At 40.8% G+C, this 23,607-nt stretch overlaps 1 protein-coding gene and 1 long non-coding RNA gene across 7 annotated transcripts in view; one reads left to right on the top strand and one right to left on the bottom strand.

Moving 5' to 3' along the window:
• Positions 1–19,380, top strand: part of ACSL3 (acyl-CoA synthetase long chain family member 3) — a 52,040-nt gene extending 32,660 nt beyond the window's left edge. For all 6 annotated transcript variants that reach the window (XM_081192603.1, XM_081192602.1, XM_081192600.1 and 3 more), the window contains 12 exons: positions 5,160–5,269; positions 7,456–7,594; positions 8,193–8,349; positions 9,503–9,626; positions 10,409–10,480; positions 11,587–11,726; positions 12,465–12,637; positions 13,003–13,077; positions 15,850–16,041; positions 16,643–16,757; positions 18,268–18,425; positions 19,103–19,380. In XM_081192603.1, the coding sequence (XP_081048729.1) occupies positions 5,160–5,269; positions 7,456–7,594; positions 8,193–8,349; positions 9,503–9,626; positions 10,409–10,480; positions 11,587–11,726; positions 12,465–12,637; positions 13,003–13,077; positions 15,850–16,041; positions 16,643–16,757; positions 18,268–18,425; positions 19,103–19,266 (1,619 nt within the window). In that variant the 3' untranslated portion in view covers positions 19,267–19,380. The remainder of the gene's footprint in view (positions 1–5,159; positions 5,270–7,455; positions 7,595–8,192; positions 8,350–9,502; positions 9,627–10,408; positions 10,481–11,586; positions 11,727–12,464; positions 12,638–13,002; positions 13,078–15,849; positions 16,042–16,642; positions 16,758–18,267; positions 18,426–19,102) is intronic.
• Positions 19,381–20,553: 1,173 nt separating this feature from the next.
• LOC308586306 lies at positions 20,554–22,263 on the bottom strand. The gene is made up of 2 exons (XR_014007782.1): positions 22,124–22,263; positions 20,554–21,883 (listed from the first exon to the last, which is right to left on the bottom strand). It is a non-coding gene; the product is annotated as an uncharacterized lncRNA (long non-coding RNA).
• Positions 22,264–23,607: the final 1,344 nt, after the last annotated feature.

Genomic DNA, 23,607 nt, shown 5'->3' with positions numbered 1-23,607 from the left:
TTGTTGTTCTTTTCCAAATGATACTTGGTGCGTCTTGGTGGTGGTTTACAGGATAAAATCTGAGCATGCTCAGTCCCCCTTTTTTTGGCGGTGGGGGGAGACTCATTATGGCTTTTTATTTTTAGGGTTTTTTTTTTAAAAAAGGTAGTTTATAAAACCATTGCCTTCCGCTGTTCCTCAGCGAATGAATGTTTTCCCCTCCGAGTTCCATTTCTCTCAGCACTCAGCAGCTTAGTTCACTACTAGATTGAGTGATGATCTTTGCTTCTTTTTTATTCGTTAATCTCACATCTTTATTGTGTAGCCAAGGACTCTCACCAAATCATACAATACTACAATAAAAAGGTACACCACTCATAAAACATTGTGGTATCCGATATCTTTTACAACAATAAAAACTTCAACCCTCTTAACCGTAAACATTTCCTAGAAAAAAAAAGATTTTACTCACTCGCAGTCGTATTCTGCATTTAGTTTCAGAGCCAACAGTTCTCTGCTATCTGTGACTTGCTTCATCCACCTTGGATTATTAAATCATTCTGGCAATCAAGCATATGCGATTTCCATGAATCACAAATATAGGAGTTGCAAGGAACCCTGAGTGTCAGCTAATCCAACCCCCTGCAGTTAGGAATCTCAATTATTTTAATAGACAGAATCACAACTAGAAAGCTAGCTGAGTCAAATATGATCTGATAACTACTAGCTGACTTGGCTGCTTCTGCTCTGCATCTTCCTTCCCTCCATGTTTATCTCTGTGGTTCCATGGTAAGTTCCTCCTCCATAACCGCCTTGTTCACCAGTATGCCTTTACCTGGCCATGCCTGTCATAGTTATGTAGAGTTCAGTTCCCTCCTCCAGCGATCTGTGGAGCACATGGGGCATGCACAATATCCTCAGACCTCTTGGAATATGTTTATGAAAGTAATGGAAATGCTCCTATACTCCATTTTATAGCTGCTTGTAACCCTGTAATACTGTACACAAATACAGTACATAATGCATTTCCAGTGCATTCTCTCCCTTGTCAAACACTCAGTAATTCAAAACAACAGCTATCCACATCGTATTTGCATATCCTTATTGTGAATCAATAAAGACTTAAGTATCAACACAAGTAATATCTACTTTGGTTCTATGGTGTATGTATACAAATTATGGTTTGCCTTGGTTTGGGTGAAATCGTAAATTATTGTTTGTTGACACCTTGGAGCTAAGAGAGATAATCAGAATTGTGGTGTGGTAATAAAGCTCATAGTCACAAAGCCATCGTTCATAATTTGGCGTGACAGCTGAACTAGCTCAGTACTTGCCTGCAGGGGGCATTGTGGAAAACACTGCTGCAAAAAAAAAAAATTACACTGGAAGGCAGCATTATGGATAATCCCCACCACCACCGCTGTTTGTCTTAAAAAAAAATAAGGAGAGTTATTAAAGTACCCAAAAGCTGTATAGATAGATAGATAGATAGATAGCAAGAGATAGATAGATAGATAGATAGATAGATAGATAGATAGATAGATGATAGATAGATAGATAAAAAGCACCATCAGAAATACTGCAATTCTGTGGCAAGTTCCACTTAGACCTTTATAAAACTTTTAACTTTCCAAAGGGTCAGTTTAAGGTAATGTGAAAATGTAGGGAAATGCTGAAATGTGTGGAATCAAGAAATTTGCATTTGAAAGGGGGGTTGGTAGGAAGGGAGATGGTGGGGATTTAAGTGGATGTTTCAAGTTTCTGAGACGTGCTTCAGCTCACAGCGTGACACAGCATTTGGTGATGTCAAATGAATGAACTTGGCTGACTTGCTTGCTGGCAGATGGTAATATTGTCATATGCTTTTCACGTAGTCGTTTCTGAAACTTGAATTGCAGGCAGTGAAACGCAACGAATTAAATTTTGTTTAATGATTCAAGGAAATATGTTTGCTAATCTAGATTTGGCCAAGTACTGCTCTTCCTGAATGGGCCTGATGTAACTCTGCTTATTTTTTTAAATCTTCATTCTTCTGTGGCACATGTCCCCTCCATCTACTAACTGCATTTTAAACTTTACTGTTATTTTAAAGGGTTTTTCTGCCTGATTGTTATGGTAACTTATGTGCATATTTAGCCAAAACTGCCCTGATTTTTGTTCTTGATAATATTTTATTCCTTGGAGATAAGTGAATGAACATTGTTCACAGTCCAATGGGACAAACAGTAGAGCATGTCCCTAAAATTAGCCCCCCCCCCGTCCAGAATCAATTTCTTTAAGTGTAAGTATTTGAAAATAGCTCCATAACAAGAATTGTCTTGGAAAGCTTTTTCTGCTTTGTCATTGCTAGAAAGTAACAAATCTACACCTGGCGGCTTTTACTTTACAGTTTGTAACACTATAATTTTTAATCAGATTTTATTTGTGCTTGAAGAAGTGCTATACACAGTGTTAAGTGGCAACTCGGCGGATCAGACTGCACAATAATCACTTGCAGCTGCTGTGGCTCACTTCATCTCTTTCTCCATGACATCAGTGCAGCATTTTGTAAACTGGACAAGCTTCTTGACTTCATTAACTGCCTAATTGTTTTTCACTTCGTTCATCTTCCGCCCCCCCTTCTCCCTCCAGTTTTTAGGTGAATAATATCAATGGTTTTTTGAGAGATTATACTCTTTCTTCCTCGGCTTGCTGAGAGCCTGCTAGGGAAATCTTGTGTTTATATAATGAGGGTCATTGGACTGAGCACAGAGAGCACATGGGAACTAATAAAGGCAATCTTTTGTACTTTGCTCCCACCAAATTAAAGAAAACAATGTACATGTGTATTTGCTTTGCAACAGTTTGGAATTGTGTTCCTTGTTAAATACCCTCATGGCAACCATTCTAATTTTTGAATCAAGGAAAATGGTTTTTGTTGTAACCAGTGACTCCAAAGAACTACATTGCAACTAATAGCTGAATTGTATGCCTGAGACTATCAATTTCAGGACCTTGTATCTGAGTATAAGGCTGCAATTCTACAGTATACTTGCCTGATGAAATGTCCTGTTGAACTTTGTTTAGGATTACACTACATGCTTTTGATTTATCAACATACAAGGCTGTTTTTCAGGTGCAAATGCACACTTCAAAATCCACAAACAAGCAACAGCAAATTCTTTCGCAGCAAATATGTGTGCATATCTTTTAAAAAGCACTTTACAATCCCATACCGTATAGGTTATTGCTGTTTATGTATATAAATAGACATCTTAAACATGTTCGCTGAGATGTATGAACTAATGTGCATGTTACAGCTTTAAGCTGAGACTGCTGGCAACCGTTTTGTTGTGTTAATGTACTTCTGCCAAGCCCAGGCTTTCATTCTGACACTGAGAATTCCCAGGCTACTGCTATGGCTTCTGGGAAGTGGCTGACACTGACACAGAAACTCTCCATGCATAGGACCAGAATGATGAGATGGCTGGCATTACATAGCATAGCTACGGTTGGGGTCAGAAAAATGGCAGAGGCTGCTTTTTAAAGCACTTTGCACAATAATCAGGATGTTATAGCAGAACTTGCTTTCAAGTGATCAGCGTAGATACACAGCTCTGATGTCCGTAAAGCATTTGTAGAATTCCCGAATTGATCCAGATCCTTGTGCACAGCAGTGAGTTGCATACAGAGTTCTATGCATGAGGTCCTTTCCTGCCAAGATAATAAAGCCACCATCTGTTTTCTCAGTGCTGAGGAGACTAGCTGAAACCAAAGTCCCCAAGCAGGTGATCAGATATTAGATACTCCTTTTGCCACTGCAAATATTAGATACTCCTTTTGCCACTGCAAAACCAAATTTTGCTACATCACAATAACTTAAATATAATTGTGGCCAATGTTACTTGCTTTTCAAGTTTGTTTGGAGAATAATTGTATGCCCGAATTAACTCTTAAAGCAGGGGTTGGCAAAAAAATTTAGCCGCGGGCCGGTCCACTGTCCCTCAGATCTTGTGGCGGACAGGAGAAGCAGCTGCTGCCGCTGCTGCTTCTCATGGGTAGGCAGAGTGAGCTTGTCTGCTCTGCTCTCTGGCCCACAGGAGCACCAGGGCGGCGGCGGAAGATGAGTGGTGCGAAAGGGCTGGCTCTGGACTGCTTAAAATGGCGCTTAGCCAGCCCAGCCCAGCCCCCTTCCTCCTCTAGGCAGGGCGGGGAGAAGCCAGGAGGAGGGAGGGAGGCGCCGCTGCCGCGGTGTGTGTGAGGAAGGGGGGGGGGGAGAATGGAATGGCACAGGAAAAAAAGGCACAGCCCGAATGAACAGAATATCCATGCCAATCCACAGACAGTCCGCAGGCCGGATCTTGAAGGCAAATGGACCTGATATGGCCTGCGGACCTTAGTTTGCTGACCCCTGTCTTAAAGTAATTACCATATTTTTTGCTCTATGATTCACTTTTTCCCTCCTAAAAAGTAAGGGGAAATGTGTGTGTGTCTTATGGAGCGAATGCAGGCTGCACAGCTATCCCAGGAGCCAGAAGAGCAAGAGGGATTGCTGCTTTCACTGCACAGTGATCCCTCTTGCTGTTCTGGCTTCTGAGATTCAGAATATTTTTTTTCTTGTTTTCCTCCTCCAAAAACTAGGTGCGTCTTATGGTTTGGTGTGTCTTATAGAGCGAAAAATACGGTGCATTAAAATATTACTTCACTGGGATAACTCAGTCTTAATTTCAGGGTCCTGGGTTCAAGCCCCACATTGGGCAAAAGAATCCTGCATTGCAGGGGGTTGGAAAAGATTCCCCTCGTGGTCCTTCCCAACTCTACAGTTTTATGATCCTTTGATAATACGTTTGGGAAGTATCTAAGGTGGAAGTCCTTTCTGTGCTCTGCTCTCTCATATTGTGTTGAGAGTGCGGTGTAGAACTAAAAAGTCACATTACCTCTTCTGTAAAGAAAAGAAGAGGGATCCTGCTAGTGTGGCTTGGAAAATAAGATTGCCATTCTTCAGAGTACAAATATGCATAGTGAAACCAAAGTACATTTGCATTTTATGTTTCTCAAAGTTTGAAAGCTCGAATTTGAAGCAGCAGTGTACTGAGACGATTTCAGCATGCAGTGTCTCTTTTGTATCCTGGACATTTATAGTATATGAGTCTAATAATAATAATTAATAATAGGAAATTCATTATTCATTTCCTCCCTAGTTGTTACACTTTATGCCACACTAGGAGGCCCTGCGATAGTACATGGGTTAAATGAAACTGCAGTGACAACCATTATTACCAGCAGAGAATTGATGCAAACAAAACTGAAGGTAAGGCTTGTCCTTGACTACATAAATTGGATGCGGATCCAAATGTGGATTTTGTTCATTTGTTTATTCAGTTCTATAGAGGAAAATGTGATATACATATAGTGCAGGTTTTTTCTCTTGCTCTACAGATTTATATTCTTATGTAACAGAAGATTACGGAAGTGTAAATGATTTGGATGCACCAATAGTTTCCATTTAAAAAAGGACTGTGATCCCCACCCCCATAATGGTGCTTAACTCAATACAGTGGTACTTCTGGTTGTGAATGGGATCCGTTCCGGAGCTCCGGCCAAATCCCGAGGAATTTGCAACTGGAGGTCCCACTTCTGCGCATGCGCATGGTGCAGTTCAGTGCTTCTGCGCATGCGCACGGCAAAACCCGGAAAAATACTTCTGGATTTGCCGTGTACGTATCCCGAAGGAGTCTGATCCTGAAGGATACGTAACCAGAGGTGAACGCAACTAGAGGTACCACTGTACTAGATAGTCCTCTGACACTGACACACACTTCAGGGAATGTGGCCAATTTTTCATTCTTGCAAAGTGCCATGTACATGGACGGTGTGCTATGTATAAATGTTTCATTTCCTAGTATTGTGGTGGTAGTAGTAGTTAAATTTATTTATATCCTACCCTTAGTAGGGCTATGCTGCCCCATATCTTCTATTTGTGGTCTCTTGGCCCTGGATCAGGCCAATCTGCCCTGCTTGTACCAACCTGGGAACCTCCCACCCTGTCCTGGATCTGTCCCCAAAGCAAGTCAGGAGGTGCAGCTTAGGTGGAGGGTGGGGTTTGTGTGCCTCTGAATTTGTAATCTAGCTGCCATGGTTTAATCTTATATTGTAAAAAGCTGTGTACATCAGTTAGCCAATAATACAGCCTAAACAATTTTAACAAGATTTGCGGGGGGGGGGGGCAGGGCGGGGGGAGAGCCAGCAAACTTGTCAAGAGGTGATGGGTTGCTCTCTGTTTGCTTCTAATTGAACAAGGCATGGAAAAATCATCGCAGATCTGAAGTTTCTTTCCATAAAAGGGTTTGTTAAATATCCTGTTTTTGAGCATTGGCTTCATAGGCCAACATCTTGACTCACAGTGTAACCATAAAAGCACTTTGGGGACCATATGTCTCCAAGTGTAATCTATATTATAATTCACTAAAAGTATTTGTAGCAGCAGAGCCAGGGAACCAAAAGATAGGATGGCTAGAGGAAGGAGTGGACAGAAGAAGAAGAAGAAGAAGAAGAAGAAGAAGAAGAAGAAGAAGAAGAAGAAGAAGAAGAAGAAGAAGAAAGGATATATGGAGAAGAATTCTGAGGGGAAATGACAAGCGAAATGGGCAGCTGAGAAAAGCCGTGCCTTTTTAAGTTCATCATTAGAACTTTAATGCACACCGTTTTTAGTGTCAGCAAGAATTGTTATAAATTACATTGATACTGTTTATTCCAAACATATTGAAATTTCACAACTGGCTGGTTGTGGTAGTAAATAGTAGTTAATCAACTTGCCCTCTTTTTACCCACCCTTCACCATAAGGTTCCAGGACTAGTTAAAATGTGAAAATTAAATCTTAAAATTGGTTAAAACAATTTGCAACCAAAAGAATAGGGTTAAAACAAGTTACGACGGAAATAATATACCTTAAAAATATATTAGCACTGTTAGCAGCTTAAGGTTAAGGTAAAGGTAAAGGTAAAGGGACCCCTGACCATTAGGTCCAGTCATGACTGACTCTGGGGTTGCGGCGCTCATCTTGCTTTATTGGCCAAGGGAGCCGGCGTACAGCTTCCGGGTCATGTGGCCAGCATGACTAAGCCGCTTCTGGCGAACCAGAGCAGCGCACGGAAACGCCGTTTACCTTCCCTCCAGAGCGGTACTTATTTATCTACTTGCACTTTGACTTGCTTTCGAACTGCTAGGTTGGCAGGAGCAGGGACCGAGCAACGGGAGCTCACCCCATCACGGGGATACGAACCGCCGACCTTCTGATCGGCAAGCCCTAGGCTCTGTGGTTTAACCCACAGCACCACCTGCATCCCCACCTAGCAGCTTAGATGATATCAAATTAGCTTTTTGAATGCGCTCTATTTACAGCAGGTTGAACTATTAAAGTATAGAACTGCAAATGTAGGGCATTATGATTATTATGATGGAAACAATTAAACTGTTTGCCACATCTTTTTCTGCAGAGTATTGCTTCTCAGATTCCTCTGATGCGCCATATTATTACTGTGGATGGCACACCAACAACATGGTCAGAATTCCCCAAAGGGGTAATCGTTCACACGATGGCATCTGTTCAAGCTATGGGAGAGAAAACAGAAAACTGTACGTATACCTTTTCCTTTTTCCTAATGATAGTATTTTCTTGAAAAAAGTGAAGGAAATCTAAGACATGATAATGCTAAATGTGGTTAATATCTTGCCAGTTATATTCTGCCCAGGGTATATGGTGGATGTGTGTTGTGTTGGTAACTTATTATTTTTAGCGTATGTTTGTTTAATCAGGATACAGAGTTTGTGTAGCAGTATTTTTTAAAGAAAATAACTTCTAAGGAATACCTGATATCAGGTGAACCTACCAGTGGAAAGATGCATCCTGGTTGCTAGTAAAACATGAAGGGCAAACGAAGATTCCAGGGACTACTAGAAAATAAGATGGAAGCAGGAAAAGTGTATTGTAGGGTAGCGGGAAACAGCAGCACTTTAGGACTCTCAGGGTTCCTGTTCCCTAGTGTCCAGAGAAACCACTTATCAGTCACAGCCCCGACTTCACTCATTGGCTTAAAATGGTGACATATAAAAATGTAGAACACATTAAGGTTTACAACAAGAATAACTTAGTAGTCAATATTTTAGATTTTCAGAATCTTTCAATTTTGCTTTCTTTCAAATTGTTCTGACGCTTGCTTCTTTTTTGTTTAAGTTCCAGTCAACAAGCAGAAGCAGAGACCGTTGCCGTCGGACATTGCAGTAATAATGTATACCAGTGGTTCTACAGGTGTCCCCAAAGGCGTTATGATCTCGCATTGTAATCTTATTTCTGGTATAACTGGGATGGCTGAAAGGATTCCTAATCTTGGGTGTGTAACACATGTAATCCTAAATGACGCTTTTATCGCTTTATCACTGAAATTATTGAAATGAACACATTAGGGTATATGTTGTTTAGGTCCTTAGAGAAATAATTAAACTTCTGTTGCACAAAAAGAACCCCTACTGTAAGAGCTCTTCATGCTCACCTAAAATGTTCGAATATATGTGGTCAAATTGTTCTGGTTTATGTTCTTTAGTATTGGATATTCAGAAAAGAGAAGTTCTGTGACTGTTTTACTAGTCTGGCAAGAGTACCATTTTCAGTACAAATAGATTGTCAGGAATGATAAATCACAAAAAAAACCCAGACCTTTTTGCACTAGTGTGATTGTATTTTGCAAAGACAAACATGATTATCGAAACCTCAAAGCTATTTGGAACAAGGGCTTTCTTGTAGCTTTGTTTACCCTTTGATAGTTGAAGCTTAAATATGCTGCAGAGACACCCATCCATGGGCAAATGGGTGGGGGCGTCTACTTGCCAATACCTGAAATTTCAGTAACATCAAGTGACTTGTTTTTGGCCAAGCAGTTTTTGAAATGAAACCACGCCAGAAAAGTCGCAGTACCAGTGCCTGCAACCTCCCTTTTGACTTAGCCCTGTATTTACCTTCCCTGACAACTGATGTCCTATGACTTGGGGCTAGGGCAGGTGAGTGTGTGACTTGGCCAAAACTGCCTCGCAGGCCAAATGGGGAGACCTTGTGGACCAGAGGTCCCCCCCCCCCATGGTGCTGCATTTTCCATTGATACTGAACTAATTAATTATGGAGGTGAAATGTTCTGACTGATTTAAGAAAAAGAATGGTCTTACTTCTGGTAAATCGTGCTGCCAGAATGCTTAACCACATGCATGAGGAGAATGTATAATTCGGCCTGCTCTTGCAAAGTTGTTGTGCCAGGATGCTCTTTAGATCAGTGTTTCCCAACCTTGGGTCTCCAGCTGTTTTTAGACTACAGTTCCCATCATTCTTGCCCGCTGGTCTTGCTAGCTAGGGAGGATGGGAGTTGTAGTCCAAAATCAGCTGGCAACCCAAGGTTGGGAAACACTGCTTTAGATTATGCTGCTGCTGCAGTCTCAAGCAGTGGGTTGACACAACTTGGCACAGAGTTTATCGTAATCTCTCTCTTATTCCCCTAGAGAGAAAGATACTTACATTGGATACTTGCCACTTGCTCATGTTTTGGAGTTAAGTGCTGAACTTGTTTGCTTGACTCACGGATGCCGTATTGGCTACTCATCACCTCAAACATTAAGTGATCAGGTAAGGTTCTCCCACTTCCAAACAAATCAGACCATAGCACGGTTTTTAAAAGCACATTTTTCTACTACACAAATTCCCCATCTGACACCCCACACTAAAAGGGGGAAAAGCTGAACAAGCGCACAGTCTGCTTGGCTTAGACCTTGTATCAATGGTGGCTTCTTCATGGGAGTCAGTAGTTCTGATTCATTTATGAATCTACCTCAGTTCAGCAGAGACAAAAAAAAAAAGCACTTTTAAGGGTATTTACAAGAAAGGGTTGCCTGCCAAAAGATGAAGGTAAATAAGTGATGTTTCTGTCCTAAAAGAAGGTTCTTTGTATGGTTTGGGCAATTTGTTTTAAGCATGGAAACGGAGTGCATTTTACCCTTATAATTAGTGCACATTCTGCCCTGATACTGCTTGGCATGTAAGTGCTTAACACAAGCATAACGTGACTAATTCCTCACCCCCTTTTTTCAAAATCTGCATCATCCACTTTCCAACTGTACACACAACATTTTGTGTCCAACTACCCACTGAAAACAACCTTGGACCATAGTATCAAATTGCGCATTTTTAAACTTGTCTAAAATATATGTGAAATTAAGTATTTGTCTACTTAAAAGGGTATCTGTTTCAATATCTCTGACGAAAATATGTCGTAGATGCTTTCTGACCCAGCGCTATGGTGAAACATGATTTTTTTCTCAGTGTGTGCATCTTTTACGCCGGGCAAACAAGAGGATTTTTGATGAAGACTAACTTAAGGTTACATGTTGCTTTCTTCACTTCTCTTTTAGTCCTCTAAAATAAAGAAAGGAAGTAAAGGTGATGTTTCTGCACTGAAGCCAACTCTAATGGCAGCTGTGCCGGTAAGTTGTGCATTTGAAGCCTGCCTTTTTCAAGAGTTACATATGATGAGATGATTATTTGAAGGTAGCTTAGTTAGTACCTTAGGATTTTCTCTACTGCGCACTTAAGCGGTTCCCATGTAATCCTTCATTCCACTATGGTTGGGTGAATTCATGTTTTCAATAAACATCAATGATAAAACTAATCCTGCCAATTTATATTATTAATAAGTTGCTTAAAACATAGTATTAATATTTACTATGACATGTATCCTGACAATTACAAGTGGAATAAAGCTTATTTTCCTCCTCTCTCCTCCTCAGTGCAGCCCCCCCAAAAGTGGTATGAGCGGATAGATTTGAGGGGAAAACGGTTAACGTTTGAAGGTGTTTTATCCCAAGCTTTCTGTTATGGTTCATGCTGTGTATCAAGGGTGGGGAACTGCTGGCCCACAGGCAAAACTTGGCATGCTAGGCCTCCCCATTTGTCCCACCAGGCCATTTTTAGGAAGCCATGTCCACCCACTCTAGACCTGAAGTTGTCCATGATGTTGGTAAGGATGGGGCTTCAGAGGAACAGTTGGGAGCTTAAAGTGAGCAGTGGATTGTTGTTTTTCTGGAGCTGATGGGTGGTGAGAGCATACCTTGCTGAAGGTGGGGGAAGCTGTTTCCATTCAGTTGAAACAACTTGTCTCTCCCAGTACTGCTCTTTGAACCTCCAAAAGCTGGCGGTTAAAGTGTTGCACTGTTTGAAAGCCCTTTCCCAAACAGTCCTGCACTGCTCTTTAAAACCTCTGTGCGGCTCCTCAAACCTCTGAAGACTTCGGAAGCAGTGCAGAATGGTTAGGGAAAGGGCTTTCAAACAGCCCTTTGTAAACAGCACAGCACTGCTCCTTATGGCCCTGTTTTAGGAGGTTTCAGGAGCTACGTGGAGCTGTTTGCAAAGGGCTTTTAAGAAGCCCTACACTGCTCTTTGAACTCCTGAAAACCAAAGCCCACCTGTCAAATTTGGCCTGCCCCCTCTAATGTTCTCTAATACTAATGCCCTCAGAGACCTGTGCAGTAAATCAAAATTTATCGCTTGTTGTTGGCTTGCTTTGATACGCCTAATTCATTTCTGTAACTAGGAAATCATGGATCGAATCTACAAAAATGTCATGAATCGAGTTAACGAAATGTCCAATTTCCAACGTAACCTGTTTATATTGGCTTATAATTACAAGATGGAACAGATTTCAAAAGGCTACACTACTCCATTGTGTGACAGGTAGGTAACTGAGGGAGCGGTGTGCGTGTTTTTCCCCTTAAGGGGTGAAGATTTTACTCGGGGAGATGGACGGATGAAGAGCGGCCTGCATGGCTGAATCTGTCACGGAACCAGGACACTTTTGCTGGCTATTAGAAGACAGGGCTAGGTAGCAATACACAAATCTGGTAGTCTGGATGGGAGGATAGGTACCTTAATTAATGATCAAAACCAGTACTTGGAATTGAGCCTGGAAATAAATTGAAGAGTATTGCCGTTGTTTTCTGAGCGTCTTTGGGCATATTTATGTGGGAAAGCAGCATTCAAATTTAAATAGTAAAAATAGTAAGGTATTTAAAAGAAAGAAAAAAACATTTATATTACTCAGTTGCCTAGTCTGTATTGCCCGGTTTGTACTCCCTCTCATCTACCTTTGTTTATAAACTTACACACACTTTCTAGGAAGTACGGTAATTCCCATTAAAATCAGTGGGACTTGCTTCTCCATAAGCATGCATAGAATTCATTTTTAAAAAATATGATTCCTTTCCATAGAAAAACCATGCTCAAAGTGGCTAACTACAGGAGTAGCTATAAATAATAAGCAAAACACATCAAAAAGTATACAAAATCGAACAGTTTCCACATAAACTGTGCCATATATGTTGCAGAACTTGCTATGTGCAGTGATTTCCGTGTCTTCTTTATTATTGATATTATTTTTATTGAGCAATAAAAACATACTCTTAACCTTTTTAGACTTGTTTTCCGGAAAGTCCGGATGCTGCTGGGTGGGAAGATTCGGGTCTTGTTGTGTGGAGGAGCTCCACTTTCTGCAGCAACTCAAAGATTCATGAACATCTGTTTCTGTTGCCCAGTGGGACAGGGCTATGGACTAACAGAATCCTCTGGGGCTGGAACGATAACAGAAGGTAAGTGGCGGGTTTAGGTTGAGGTGCCAATCCAGGTGTAGAGATATAGTTAGGTGTTACCAGTAAAGTCATAGTACTTTACTCCCAAATCTCTCTGTAAATTTGACATGTATTTTAATATGGAATTTTCTTCTGTAATAAAGTATTTTTTAACTGCTGATTTGTCAGTCTTTTAGGTCAGCTTGTTTTTACACCTGACTCAATTATTAATGTCTAGTTTAGAGATTTTTATGATTTAAGTGGTATCCAAATTCTATTAAATAAATAAAAACAAATGATGCATGGGGTATTCAAAGAAATATTTAGATGGTTTCTAAGCTGTACCTCTTGAATGCCTAATGATGTTTTATTTTCCAAAATTTCAGTTTGGGACTATGCCACAGGCAGAGTGGGAGCACCCTTGGTTTGCTGTGAAATCAAGCTCATGAATTGGGTAGAAGGTGGGAAGTTCTTTATTCAATGTTTATTATCTTTATTATCCTTTTGTTTGAAGACTGACTGAAACATTTTGTTTAAATAGAATAATGTGGCAGTGATCCAGTGAGCTCTTTATTAACATGCTTCCAAAGGCTGGCTTGCTGGTGGCTGGACTAAAAGCAACACCCTCCGATATTTCATAAACTACCTATGAGAGCAGAACTAGCCCTAACATCAGAGATAATTTATCAGCTCTCCCATGATGATATTTCCTCCCATTAGCTTTAAAAACAGCCAGTGGCACCTGATTTGGGTTGGAGATATTGTCCTACATTTAATGATCCTTTTCCTTTGACTATTTCCAAGACTGTGAATAACCCCACTGAAACTCTTAGCAACAGGTGGAGGGGAGGAAACAGCGACGTCTCTGAGAGAGAAAATTCGGCTTGGGAGAACATGTGTTAGGAGCATAGTACCCCAAACGCAGGTCCTCTCTGCCACACATTCTTCCATGCCTTATGTTCCACAGTGAAAAGCTTGAGGTCAAGAGGCAGGTTACTTGTTTTCTCTCAGCCTCACTGCCAGCTGAATACCACCCATGATCTGGGTTCCATGCCATCTGAGGAAAGGGAGTTCTTAGCTAAATGCCTCTGCTCAGCTCACCCTTCCCTTTAAACCTCCCCCCCCCCCGCAAGGTGCACTTTATCAATTAGCACAAGGTTTTGTTTGTGTCTTCTCAATGACATCTCAAAAAGTAGTAGTCGGTGGAGAGACAGCTTAGTCAGTTCATTGAGCAAAAAGATCAAAGGGTTAAACAAAATCCTTTTCCCCTGTCTCTAATTACATTTCCTAAGGCTGCAAACTTATGATCTCTTGCTATTCTGCACAATATCGTATTGCTGCCTCTCTCCCAGGTGTGAAGTGTTTTAAGTCTCCATAGAATTCCCCCTTAAATTGCCCACACATACCGTATTTTTCGCCCTATAGGACGCACTTTTTCCCCTCCAAAAATGAAGGGGAAATGTGTGTGCGTCCTATGGGGCGAATGCAGGCTTTCACTGCAGCCTGGAGAGAGGGGTCGGTGCGCACCGACCCCTCTCGCTCTCCAGGCTTCAGGAGAGCCGCAGCGCCAGCCCCACAAGGTCGGGGGACAGCGGGGAGGTGGAACGCCGCCATCCCGCTGTCTCCCGATGTAGTTTGGAGGCTGACGGCAGGGAGACGCGTGCTTCTCCCCGCCGCCAGCCCCGCAAGCTCCGGGGACAGCTGGGAGGCACAGCGCAGCGCGTCTCCCCGCTGTCCCCGGACCTGGTCTGCAGGCAGGCGGCGGGGAGAAGAGTGCTTCTCCCCGCTGCCAGCCCCGCAAGCGCCTGGGGGGGGAATAATTTTTTCCCCTTTATTTCCCCCCCCCAAAAAAACTTGGTGCGTCCTATGGGCCGGTGCGTCCTATGGGGCGAAAAATACAGTAGCTAGATACTGGTAGGTAGCCGTGTTGGTCTGACACAGTAGAAAAATATATATATATATATATATAAAATAAAATTGTCCAGTAGCACCTTAGAGATCAACGAAGTTTGTGCTTGGTATAAGCTTTCTTGGGTATGCAAACTTCTTAGTTGGTCTCTAAGGTGCTACTGGACAATTAATATTATTATTTTTATATATTTCTGTAGCTAGATACTGCTAGTCTTCCCCTATGAGTATGGATGCATTCCATAAGAAATAGGAATCCTGAATTCACGCTGGGAAGAAATGATACATTGGTTTTCTAGCTGAACATCTTGTGTCAATTTTTCAATAAATCACCTGTTGTGTTGTGCACAGAAATGTTGGAATAAATATTCTTAAAAGCAAGCGCAAGAAGATCAGCAATATTTATCAGCATATTTGTTCTATTTTGAGCAGTCTGGAGAAATAATCCAAGCACTATATATTTTTGTTTCTTTTTTAAATTATATTATAAAGTCTGCTAGATAAAGAAATATTAACGAAGAGAAACATACACAAGGACTTGCAATGCTTCAAAATGCTGGATTCACTAAAGTTCAGTGTAAACTGCATTTGATTTGTTTCCCTGCTTACTTTGAGCCTCATGATGGAAACTGTGAGTCATTGTTAATGAGATAAATGTAGACAACTAGGTCTATAAAACTGGCACCCTAACAGCTGTGTGTTAGAGTGGATTGTTTGGATTCAGATGTGGAAGACTTGGGCTCAAAATCTTGTTCTTAGGCGTTGCTTTCAGGGCCACCACACATACTAACCTCTGTGTTGAGAAAAGTAATCTGCATATTGGAAGAGCACATGTTTTGCCCCATTGCATCATATATCCTTTTCCATTTTGCTAAGTATGTCTGAAGTGGCATATCATTTCATCTGATATCTAAATAAGCTGCACAGTCAACTAATTACATCTCTAGACAGCTTTTGAAGTTCAAATTGATTCATTCGCATCCTGCGCTCCCTGAAATTGGCTTGTCTGGGTTCAGGAGACACCCCAGAACAGCACACAAGGGAGGAAAGGGGGATTGTTCTATCTGGCAAGCTGTAATACTTGTGCTTTTAGAACATTCATCACAGTGCAACAGTGAATTCCACCCAAAGTTCTCTTCCTCTGCACATCCTCAGTGGTTTGGGCATTGTAACATTCTGAGGTATTATTGCTTACGGTTTTCAAGTTTATGTTGCCTTGAAACACAGCATAACATATTTTGGAATGTGGCTACTCTGTATTTTAAAAATATATACGGTAGAGATTTATACATTAACACTCCCACTTCATGAAATTTATATTATAGGTGGATACTTTAACACAGACAAACCATATCCTAGAGGCGAGATTGTTATTGGAGGTCAGAACATAACTATGGGCTACTACAAAAATGAAGAACGGACCCGAAGTGATTTCATGGTGGATGAGAATGGACAGAGGTGGCTCTACACTGGTGACATTGGGGAATTCCAGACAGATGGTTGTCTAAAAATTATTGGTGAGTTAATCCTGTAATACTTGACTGAGCTAGACTATTGCAGAAATACCATTTCATGCCACGAACATGGTTTTTCTATGATTTATATGAGCATATTCAAGATTTAAATACATGTTGTGGGACTTTATGAAGTCACTAGACAAAAGGTTTAATGCAAGATCATTATTTTTAAAATTCTAACCCGTGATTGATCTGTTGAAGGGCTGAGCACATTAGCAGACGTTAGCCACAGAAATCCAGTCTAGATCATTTAAATCTCAGATTCCCCTGAAGAGGGAGTGATTATGGAATTCTGTTAAGCTGGTCCTGAAGACCTTCGCTTCATTACTGTATTTTAGTTTTTACTATTATATTGATGATTAGGCTTTTGGTGTTAGGCAATGGATATCTTAAATGGTTTCATATTGTATGGGATTTGGATGGTTTTGTATATCTTTGTGAGCTGCTTTGTGGAGTGTGGTTCACAAAAGGCAGAATAGAAATCTGTTAAGTAAATAAAAGAAACTCCACGTCTGCAGTGAGTTTCCTCCTGTACACCTGTGTTTAATGTATTCTGAACTTTTAATGAATGTCACATTAATTTTATTTCCCCTTTTTATAGATCGGAAAAAAGACCTTGTAAAACTTCAAGCGGGAGAATATGTTTCTCTCGGTAAAGTTGAAGCTGCTTTGAAGAATCTTCCACTGATAGATAATATTTGTGTATATGCGAGCAGGTAAGACAGCCTATGTAATCATGTGTTTGTGCTAGAGCAGTGTTTGCATCTAGAAACTTTTATATGCTTTTAGCTGAAAAGTTATCACATGCCCTTTTGAATTTGCATAGACTTGATAGGAGAATAAATTCCTTCTGATCCATTCATCACCAGCTGGTGACTCAATGGCAAAGAAGAAGAAAAATTAAAGCTAGCTGTAATGTGAGTTACTGTCCCAAAATATCCATATTTAATTGTCTTTGAAGGGAACTGCTAATAGGTTTTTGTCCCAAGACCAACTGCTGAATTGGTTTACAGAACTCCCATAAGCTTAGATCTTGGCTACATGTTACAGCTGTTCATACTGGAAGCAGATACTGGAATCCTGAAGCTCTCCTTCCCACATCTTGTCCTATCGGGCAAGGAGAAATGGAGTGTCTTCAAGCCCAGGCTCACCCATTGCTTTTCCCTGACCTCCTAGGAAGGAGGAAGGGTACCGAGCAAATGAAAAGAGTAGGAAATAGCTTTTTGCCTGACAGAGGTGTTTTGCTTTTGTTCATTTTAATCTAGTGTGTGCTGTGGAAATGCAGTTGCAAATCTTCATTGTTCCCCATCAACTCCTAGTGACACTTAACAAACAAGATTTAACTAATCAGTAAGATTTAACATCCTGCCAACCTAGCAGTTCGAAAGCACCTCAAAGTGCAAGTAGATAAATAGATACCGCTCCAGTGGGAAGGTAAACGGCATTTCCATGCGCTGCTCTGGTTCGCCAGAAGCGGATTGGTCATGCTGGCCACATGACTCGGAAGCTGTACGCCGGCTCCCTTGGCCAATAAAGCGAGATGAGCGCCGCAACCCCAGAGTCGGTCACGACTGGACCTAATGATCAGGGGTCCCCTTTACCCTTTTAAGATTTAACAATTGTCTCCTTGCCTGAAAAAAAGTATTTCCTGCTCCTTTGGTTTCCCAGGGGCTCTATTGCTGAGGGTCTTTAAAGGTTTGTTCCTGTAATGTCAAACCTTGGTTTGGTTTTATGTCTGAGCAAGTCTGATACAATGGATTTACAGTGTAAACTTGCCATGGTATGTGTAAACTTGCCATGGGGTGCACACTGCAATAGTAACTCTTTGGCAAAAGTAACATGTGCTCCACTCTATACTTGGGCATAAGTTTAGGAAAAAATGTGATCCATGTACAGTGGTACCTTGGGTTAAGTACTTAATTCGTTCCGGAGGTCCGTTCTTAACCTGAAACTGTTCTTAACCTTAAGCACCACTTTAGCTAATGGGGCCTCCTGCTGCCGCCACGCCACCGGAGCACAATTCCTGTTCTTATCCTGAAGCAAAGTTCTTAATCTGAAGCACTATTTCTGGGTTAGCGGAGTCTGTAACCTGAAGTGTATGTAACTTGAAGTGTATGTAACCTGAGGTACCACTGTATAGTAAAATACGAAAAGTTGCATAAAGCCAAGAAGAAATATAAACATCAGTCTGAAATGGTGTGCATCTCTCTCGCTCGCTCTCTTTAGTTTCCAGTCTTACGTCATTGGATTTGTTGTGCCAAACCATAAAGAACTTAAAGAGTTAGCACGAAAGAAAGGATTTAAAGGAACTGTGGAGGAGATATGTAACAGTCCTGAAATGGAAAAAGAAGCACAGAAGATTATAGCTGAAGCTGCTTACATAGGTAAGCAAAGTTGCATAGTAAAATGCAGAACAACTGTTAATAAAAGAAAGGTATCAGAAAAGTGATAGGATCTACTTGAAAATATTAGATTCTTTTTCATCACAATTAGTTGTTGAGGAATTGCTTAAAAAACAACAATTAAAAATTACAGTAGAGCGTCATCTGCTTTCCCACATCCTGTTTCCCACACTAGCCAACCACATGCTTCCAGGAAGTTCACAACCAAGGCATTAAGGCAACAGCTCTTCCCTGCTATTGCTGTTCATATTCCCCATTCACATACTCATCTTCCATGAATGTGACTAATCTCCTGTTGAAGACCGCTAAGCTCATGTCCATCACCACATCTCATTGCATGGGGTTCCACAGATGAATGGTTCATTGTGTAAAACACCTCATTTGTCTGCCTTGACTTTGCTGCCCATTTCTTTTATTGGATGACACCAGCTTTAGTACAGTATTGTCAAAGCGGGAAGAACTTTCTGCAGCCCATACCTCTGTGATTTCCATTCTTCTAAGCTAAACACCCAAAATGTTTTAGCCTTTCCTCAGAGGGGATGATGCTGCAATTCCTTGATCATTGTGGTTGACCTTTTTCTGCCCCTTTCCCAGCTCTGTGCTGTCCTCTTTGAAATACACTGTATAATTGGATGTTTTCTCTCTCTCTGTTGTTGTAGCTAATCTGGAGAAATTTGAAATCCCACTCAAAATTCGTTTGAGCCCTGAACCTTGGACCCCAGAGACGGGCTTGGTGACAGATGCCTTCAAACTAAAACGGAAAGAGCTTACTGCACACTACCAGGAAGATATTAATCGAATGTATGGAACAAAAATAAAATAATGGTTTTTTTTCTTGCACCACTTTGCTATGGTGAGCTCAGATCAAATAGGAAATACTTGAATCACACGTCTCATCACTTGGGACCAACATTAAAAACATCTTTACTCACTCTCAGCTTATGCTGTTTCTTCTGATAATATCAGCGTCTTTAACTGGCAGGATTAGTAAAATGTTAAGGCAGAAAATTGGTGTCTGTCTCCTTTTTCCCTCCCTTAGTTTTTTTCTGCTACATTGTCAGTGAGTGGATTTTCCTAAATGTCCTTTTGGGCTAACCTGATTTTGAAGCCTCAAGTTTTTAAACCTGATTTATAAATCCTGTATAATGTTTCCATTCGTAACTTTTTGAAGTTTGGATATATAGAGGGAGAACTTGGCTATATACAAAATGATTAGTTTGGGGGCCTTTTTTTACGTAAATATTTAAATATTAAAGAGGTATCAATGTGAAATTATGTACAATGAAATGACTTATTGGTGAAAATCATTGTTGGCCAGAACACCAGATTATTTGTTGCTGTGCAATTGTTTTGTATAAAATTGCAAGAGAAATAGTCTGATATTCTGACTTATAAAGTAACAGCTGAAGTATGTGCCTGACAATTTCCTCCTACATATATATTTTATTTTTATCTGAAATAAGGAAAAATGGTCATGGCAAAGTGCTGTATATAAGCAGGCCTTCCTGCAAAACAAGGGTGAATGAGGCTTCAGTCATGCGAAGTATGTTCTAAGACAGCAGATGTGACACCTGTGAATAATCTGTTTAACAGACATAGTTCAATTTTGAAAATATATTGAGGCCATTTTATAAAGAAATTGACTTGTTAAAACTAGTGACAACTCAGTTTTAAATGAATTGCATTCTGATTGACAATGTCCTTTACTAAGATGGGACTTTTATGTGTGTTGGTTTTTATCTGCTTTACAATTCAGGCTGTTTCTCTCTTTTTTTTATTATTATTATGTGCGTATAAATCAGCAGTTACAGTCCAGTTCAGGTCTAGCTGAAGCCCAAATGTTTTAAGAACACGGTCGATTGCGACGTTCTCCTGCACAAGCCTAGCCAAAATGGATTTGAATTGCGTGTGTGTGTGTGTGTGTAGGGGGTTTGCACAAGATAAATTCATGGTGGATTGTGCTGTTGGAGAACATTTTCAAATGTACTGATGGTGATTTGTTTACTATTGTCTGTCTCAATGTCATGGGTGCTGATGGAAATGTCGTCTTTAATTATCCCATTGTTGGTACCTTACTCCTGTACGCAAGTTACTTGGGCATATAATTTGCTGTTTCGAAAGAAAACATTCTTCCAGATTAACTCTATTTGAGATAATAACCTTGAGTCACTTTTTTTTTGGGTCATTGTTGTGCCCAAAATCTTCAGTTTGAAAGTGTGTTCCTTTGTGTGCTTCATTATAAGAACTACCCTTGGGCTCCAGTCCACATGCTCTGGTGTGTGCACAGATAACTGTAGAAGCAGAACAGGACGGACTGCAGAATTGGGGAAAGCAGTGTGCAGTCAATGGCATGGGCATGCTGTGCTTTTCCTGACATTGAACTGGTGGCGCAGCCCCTGCTGATTCAGTTCTGTGTGGGCATCTGAGGGGTTAACTGGAGTTCCAGATTATTATGATGTGTTGAGAAAGTTTTAAGTGCCACATAAGATCTCAGTCTGGAAAACCTTTCAATATTTGGTTCATCTACTTACCCCCCCCCCCGGCAATATTACAGATATAATTGCTATGGTCTACTTGAGAATATAGAAGATGTAGAGTAATTGATATCCAATTGTGACATCCCAGAAATGAGATTTCTCCTTCCTCTCCTCTTCCCTACAGCCCCCCTGTGCCCCACCCCCCAATTCTACTTGGTTGGGTTATCCTCTGGAGCAGGTTGGGGGCTGGGAATGTGTGTGGGGGGGGGGGGACATTGGCTGGTGCAACGGTTGATCTCTCCCATACACGAGTAAGTCTGATGTGTGGAAGAGGCTTTAATTTGAAAAGGTTTCTTTCCTATCAAATTACAAAAACAGTGGCCTTGGACCTATATCTTGGCAGTAGGGCATTGGATATTCAGATTTTGGACACTATCTGGCCAGCATTAAGCACTTTAAAACCCATTGATGGAGAATGAAAGCTTCTCTCCCAGTGAAAACAATGGAGCTTACAAATGCTTAATTTTGGTTGAATCATGCCCATCCTATACTTGAAAAAAATCTGTGGCCACAGATTCTTAAAAAGCTTTAATTGGGGAGGCAAATTAACTATTGCATCTTAATTAGAAAAAAATTACAGAATGTGTATAGAGTGATATGTTCTCCTAATATATGGAGTTCTATTGCAAAGTGTCAGGTTGGTTTCTATAATTAAAATGAGTTGGCTCACTAATTGAAGATACTACTGCATTCCTTGGGAACTCAATTAATGCATTAGGACTTTGCATTTGGTTTATTCTTTTTATGTTATGAAACGAAATAGGCTGGTGGAATTATCTAAATCTGCCTTCCCCAACCTGCTGTTCACCTGATTTTCTGGACTACAACTCCCATCACCCCCCCCCCCAGCCAGCAGGGCCAGCATGGTCCAACAATGCCTGGAAGGCACAAGGTTGGGGCAGCCTGATCTAAGCTAAGATACAAGATCCCACAGCTGCAAATGAGTAATTGAAGTTCATTTTTTTAATTTTCGAAATCACTTTGGATATCATTTTAAAAATTACGGTGTTTAAGTTGCCTTGGCCATGAAAACTCATTTGGAGAAAAATAAGGTAGATGGGTGTTAAAAATATTTCTTTCCTCTTGAATTGCTCAATTTCACATTTATCTAGTTCCTCTATTGTGCTTAAAAACGTTACACACCTTCTTTAATAACAATGTGTGGGAATAGCATTTGTGACACAATCCAGAACTAAATCCATTGTTCTATTGAAATCAGTAGACTGATCAGTCCATTGAGTCCAGTGGGTCTGCTCTGAGAATGACAAACGTTAGATACTGCCCTCTGTTTTTTTTAGAAACATTAGATGACACATTTCTGGTTGTATGGGTTCAACCTTGTCATTAAAACTGATGGATTTTTAAAATCATTGCTAACATACCTCTGAGAATTGTCACAAATTAGTTTTCTGAGCATTGCTGTGCTCTCTTTATTGGAGAAATGTTGTATATGACAGCTATTGTTTGCAGTGAAGATACCAAATGGCCTAACATGTGGCTACATGGAATAGCTTATTATTTCCATTGAATGGTTTTCATGCTGGAGGGTTCTTTATGCTTTTTTAGATTCAGGTACTAAAGCAAAGAACCAAAGTGAAAAGACTATGGGCCATAAATAGTCTTTGATCACCAAAATTAAAGGAGTGGGTTTTTTGGGGTTTGTTTTCAGCTTTTTTGGCAGTCTCTTTTCTATTTTCCTTGTTTGTGCTGCAGTATCTTCTAGGCTGTTGAACTGTGAGCATTCTTTTATCCCTCTGGCTGCATGCCATTGTGGCTTCTCTGTGGCAGGACCAGAAGTAAAAGTGAGCAGAGGCAGTAGGCCTTCCTTAGCAACCAGACCTGGGAACGCGGGTGTGTAGCTTCAGAACCTTAAGAGCCTTGCCATTTTTAAAAAAGCCATTGCATGGCAAATGTGTGTAAACATCTTTTTGAAAAAGAAAAGAGCTGCAGAGGAGAAGTCCTTGAGCTTTGGCCTTCAAGCAGTTTTCTGCTTGCTTCTATCACCACTTTTCTACCCACACAGCAAAAAGATATTTTGAAAAGCAGTTGAGTGAAGCAGTCCTGAATTAAAGAAATGGGCTCGAGTGAGACAGGGTTCAGCAATTCCTCTCTCTGCTTAAGAGTACAGCTCCCATAGCTGCTTCCCCACATTTTCCAAAATAGTAGGGAGATTGTTATGTAGCTGTATGCTACTTTAGCTTTGACCCACAGGAACATTTGGGACCATTCGCTTCCTGTCCCAGTGAAGAGATGTAGTTTTGAAAGATGGATTTCAGCAGTAAATGTGATTAAGACTTACTGCTGCCAAGGGGGATCTACCTTCCCATAGGATTCCACATTGCTGTGGGATCTGGTGAATAATGTGACCACCTGCATGTGAGTGATCCTGTGGATCTTGCCAGCTTAAAACCACAAAGGTTCAAGCCACAAGAATGTGATTTCCACAGGACTGCAGATGTGGGAAGAGGTCCATAGTCATTCAAGATAGGAACTATGGGAAAATAGAATGAACTGTAAAAGTGCCACATTAAAAAAAAAAGTTCAGGGTTTAAAAAATCAATACATTTTGCCCCAGAGACTGCATGTATCCTTGAACAAGGAGAAGCAAAGCTTCATGTGGAAATGAA

This window comes from Podarcis bocagei (genome assembly GCF_964188305.1).
Source record: "Podarcis bocagei genome assembly, chromosome: 4".
Lineage (NCBI taxonomy): Eukaryota > Metazoa > Chordata > Lepidosauria > Squamata > Lacertidae > Podarcis > Podarcis bocagei.
Note: the sequence above shows the minus strand (reverse complement) of the source record. Positions and strands in the feature narration are given on the sequence as shown.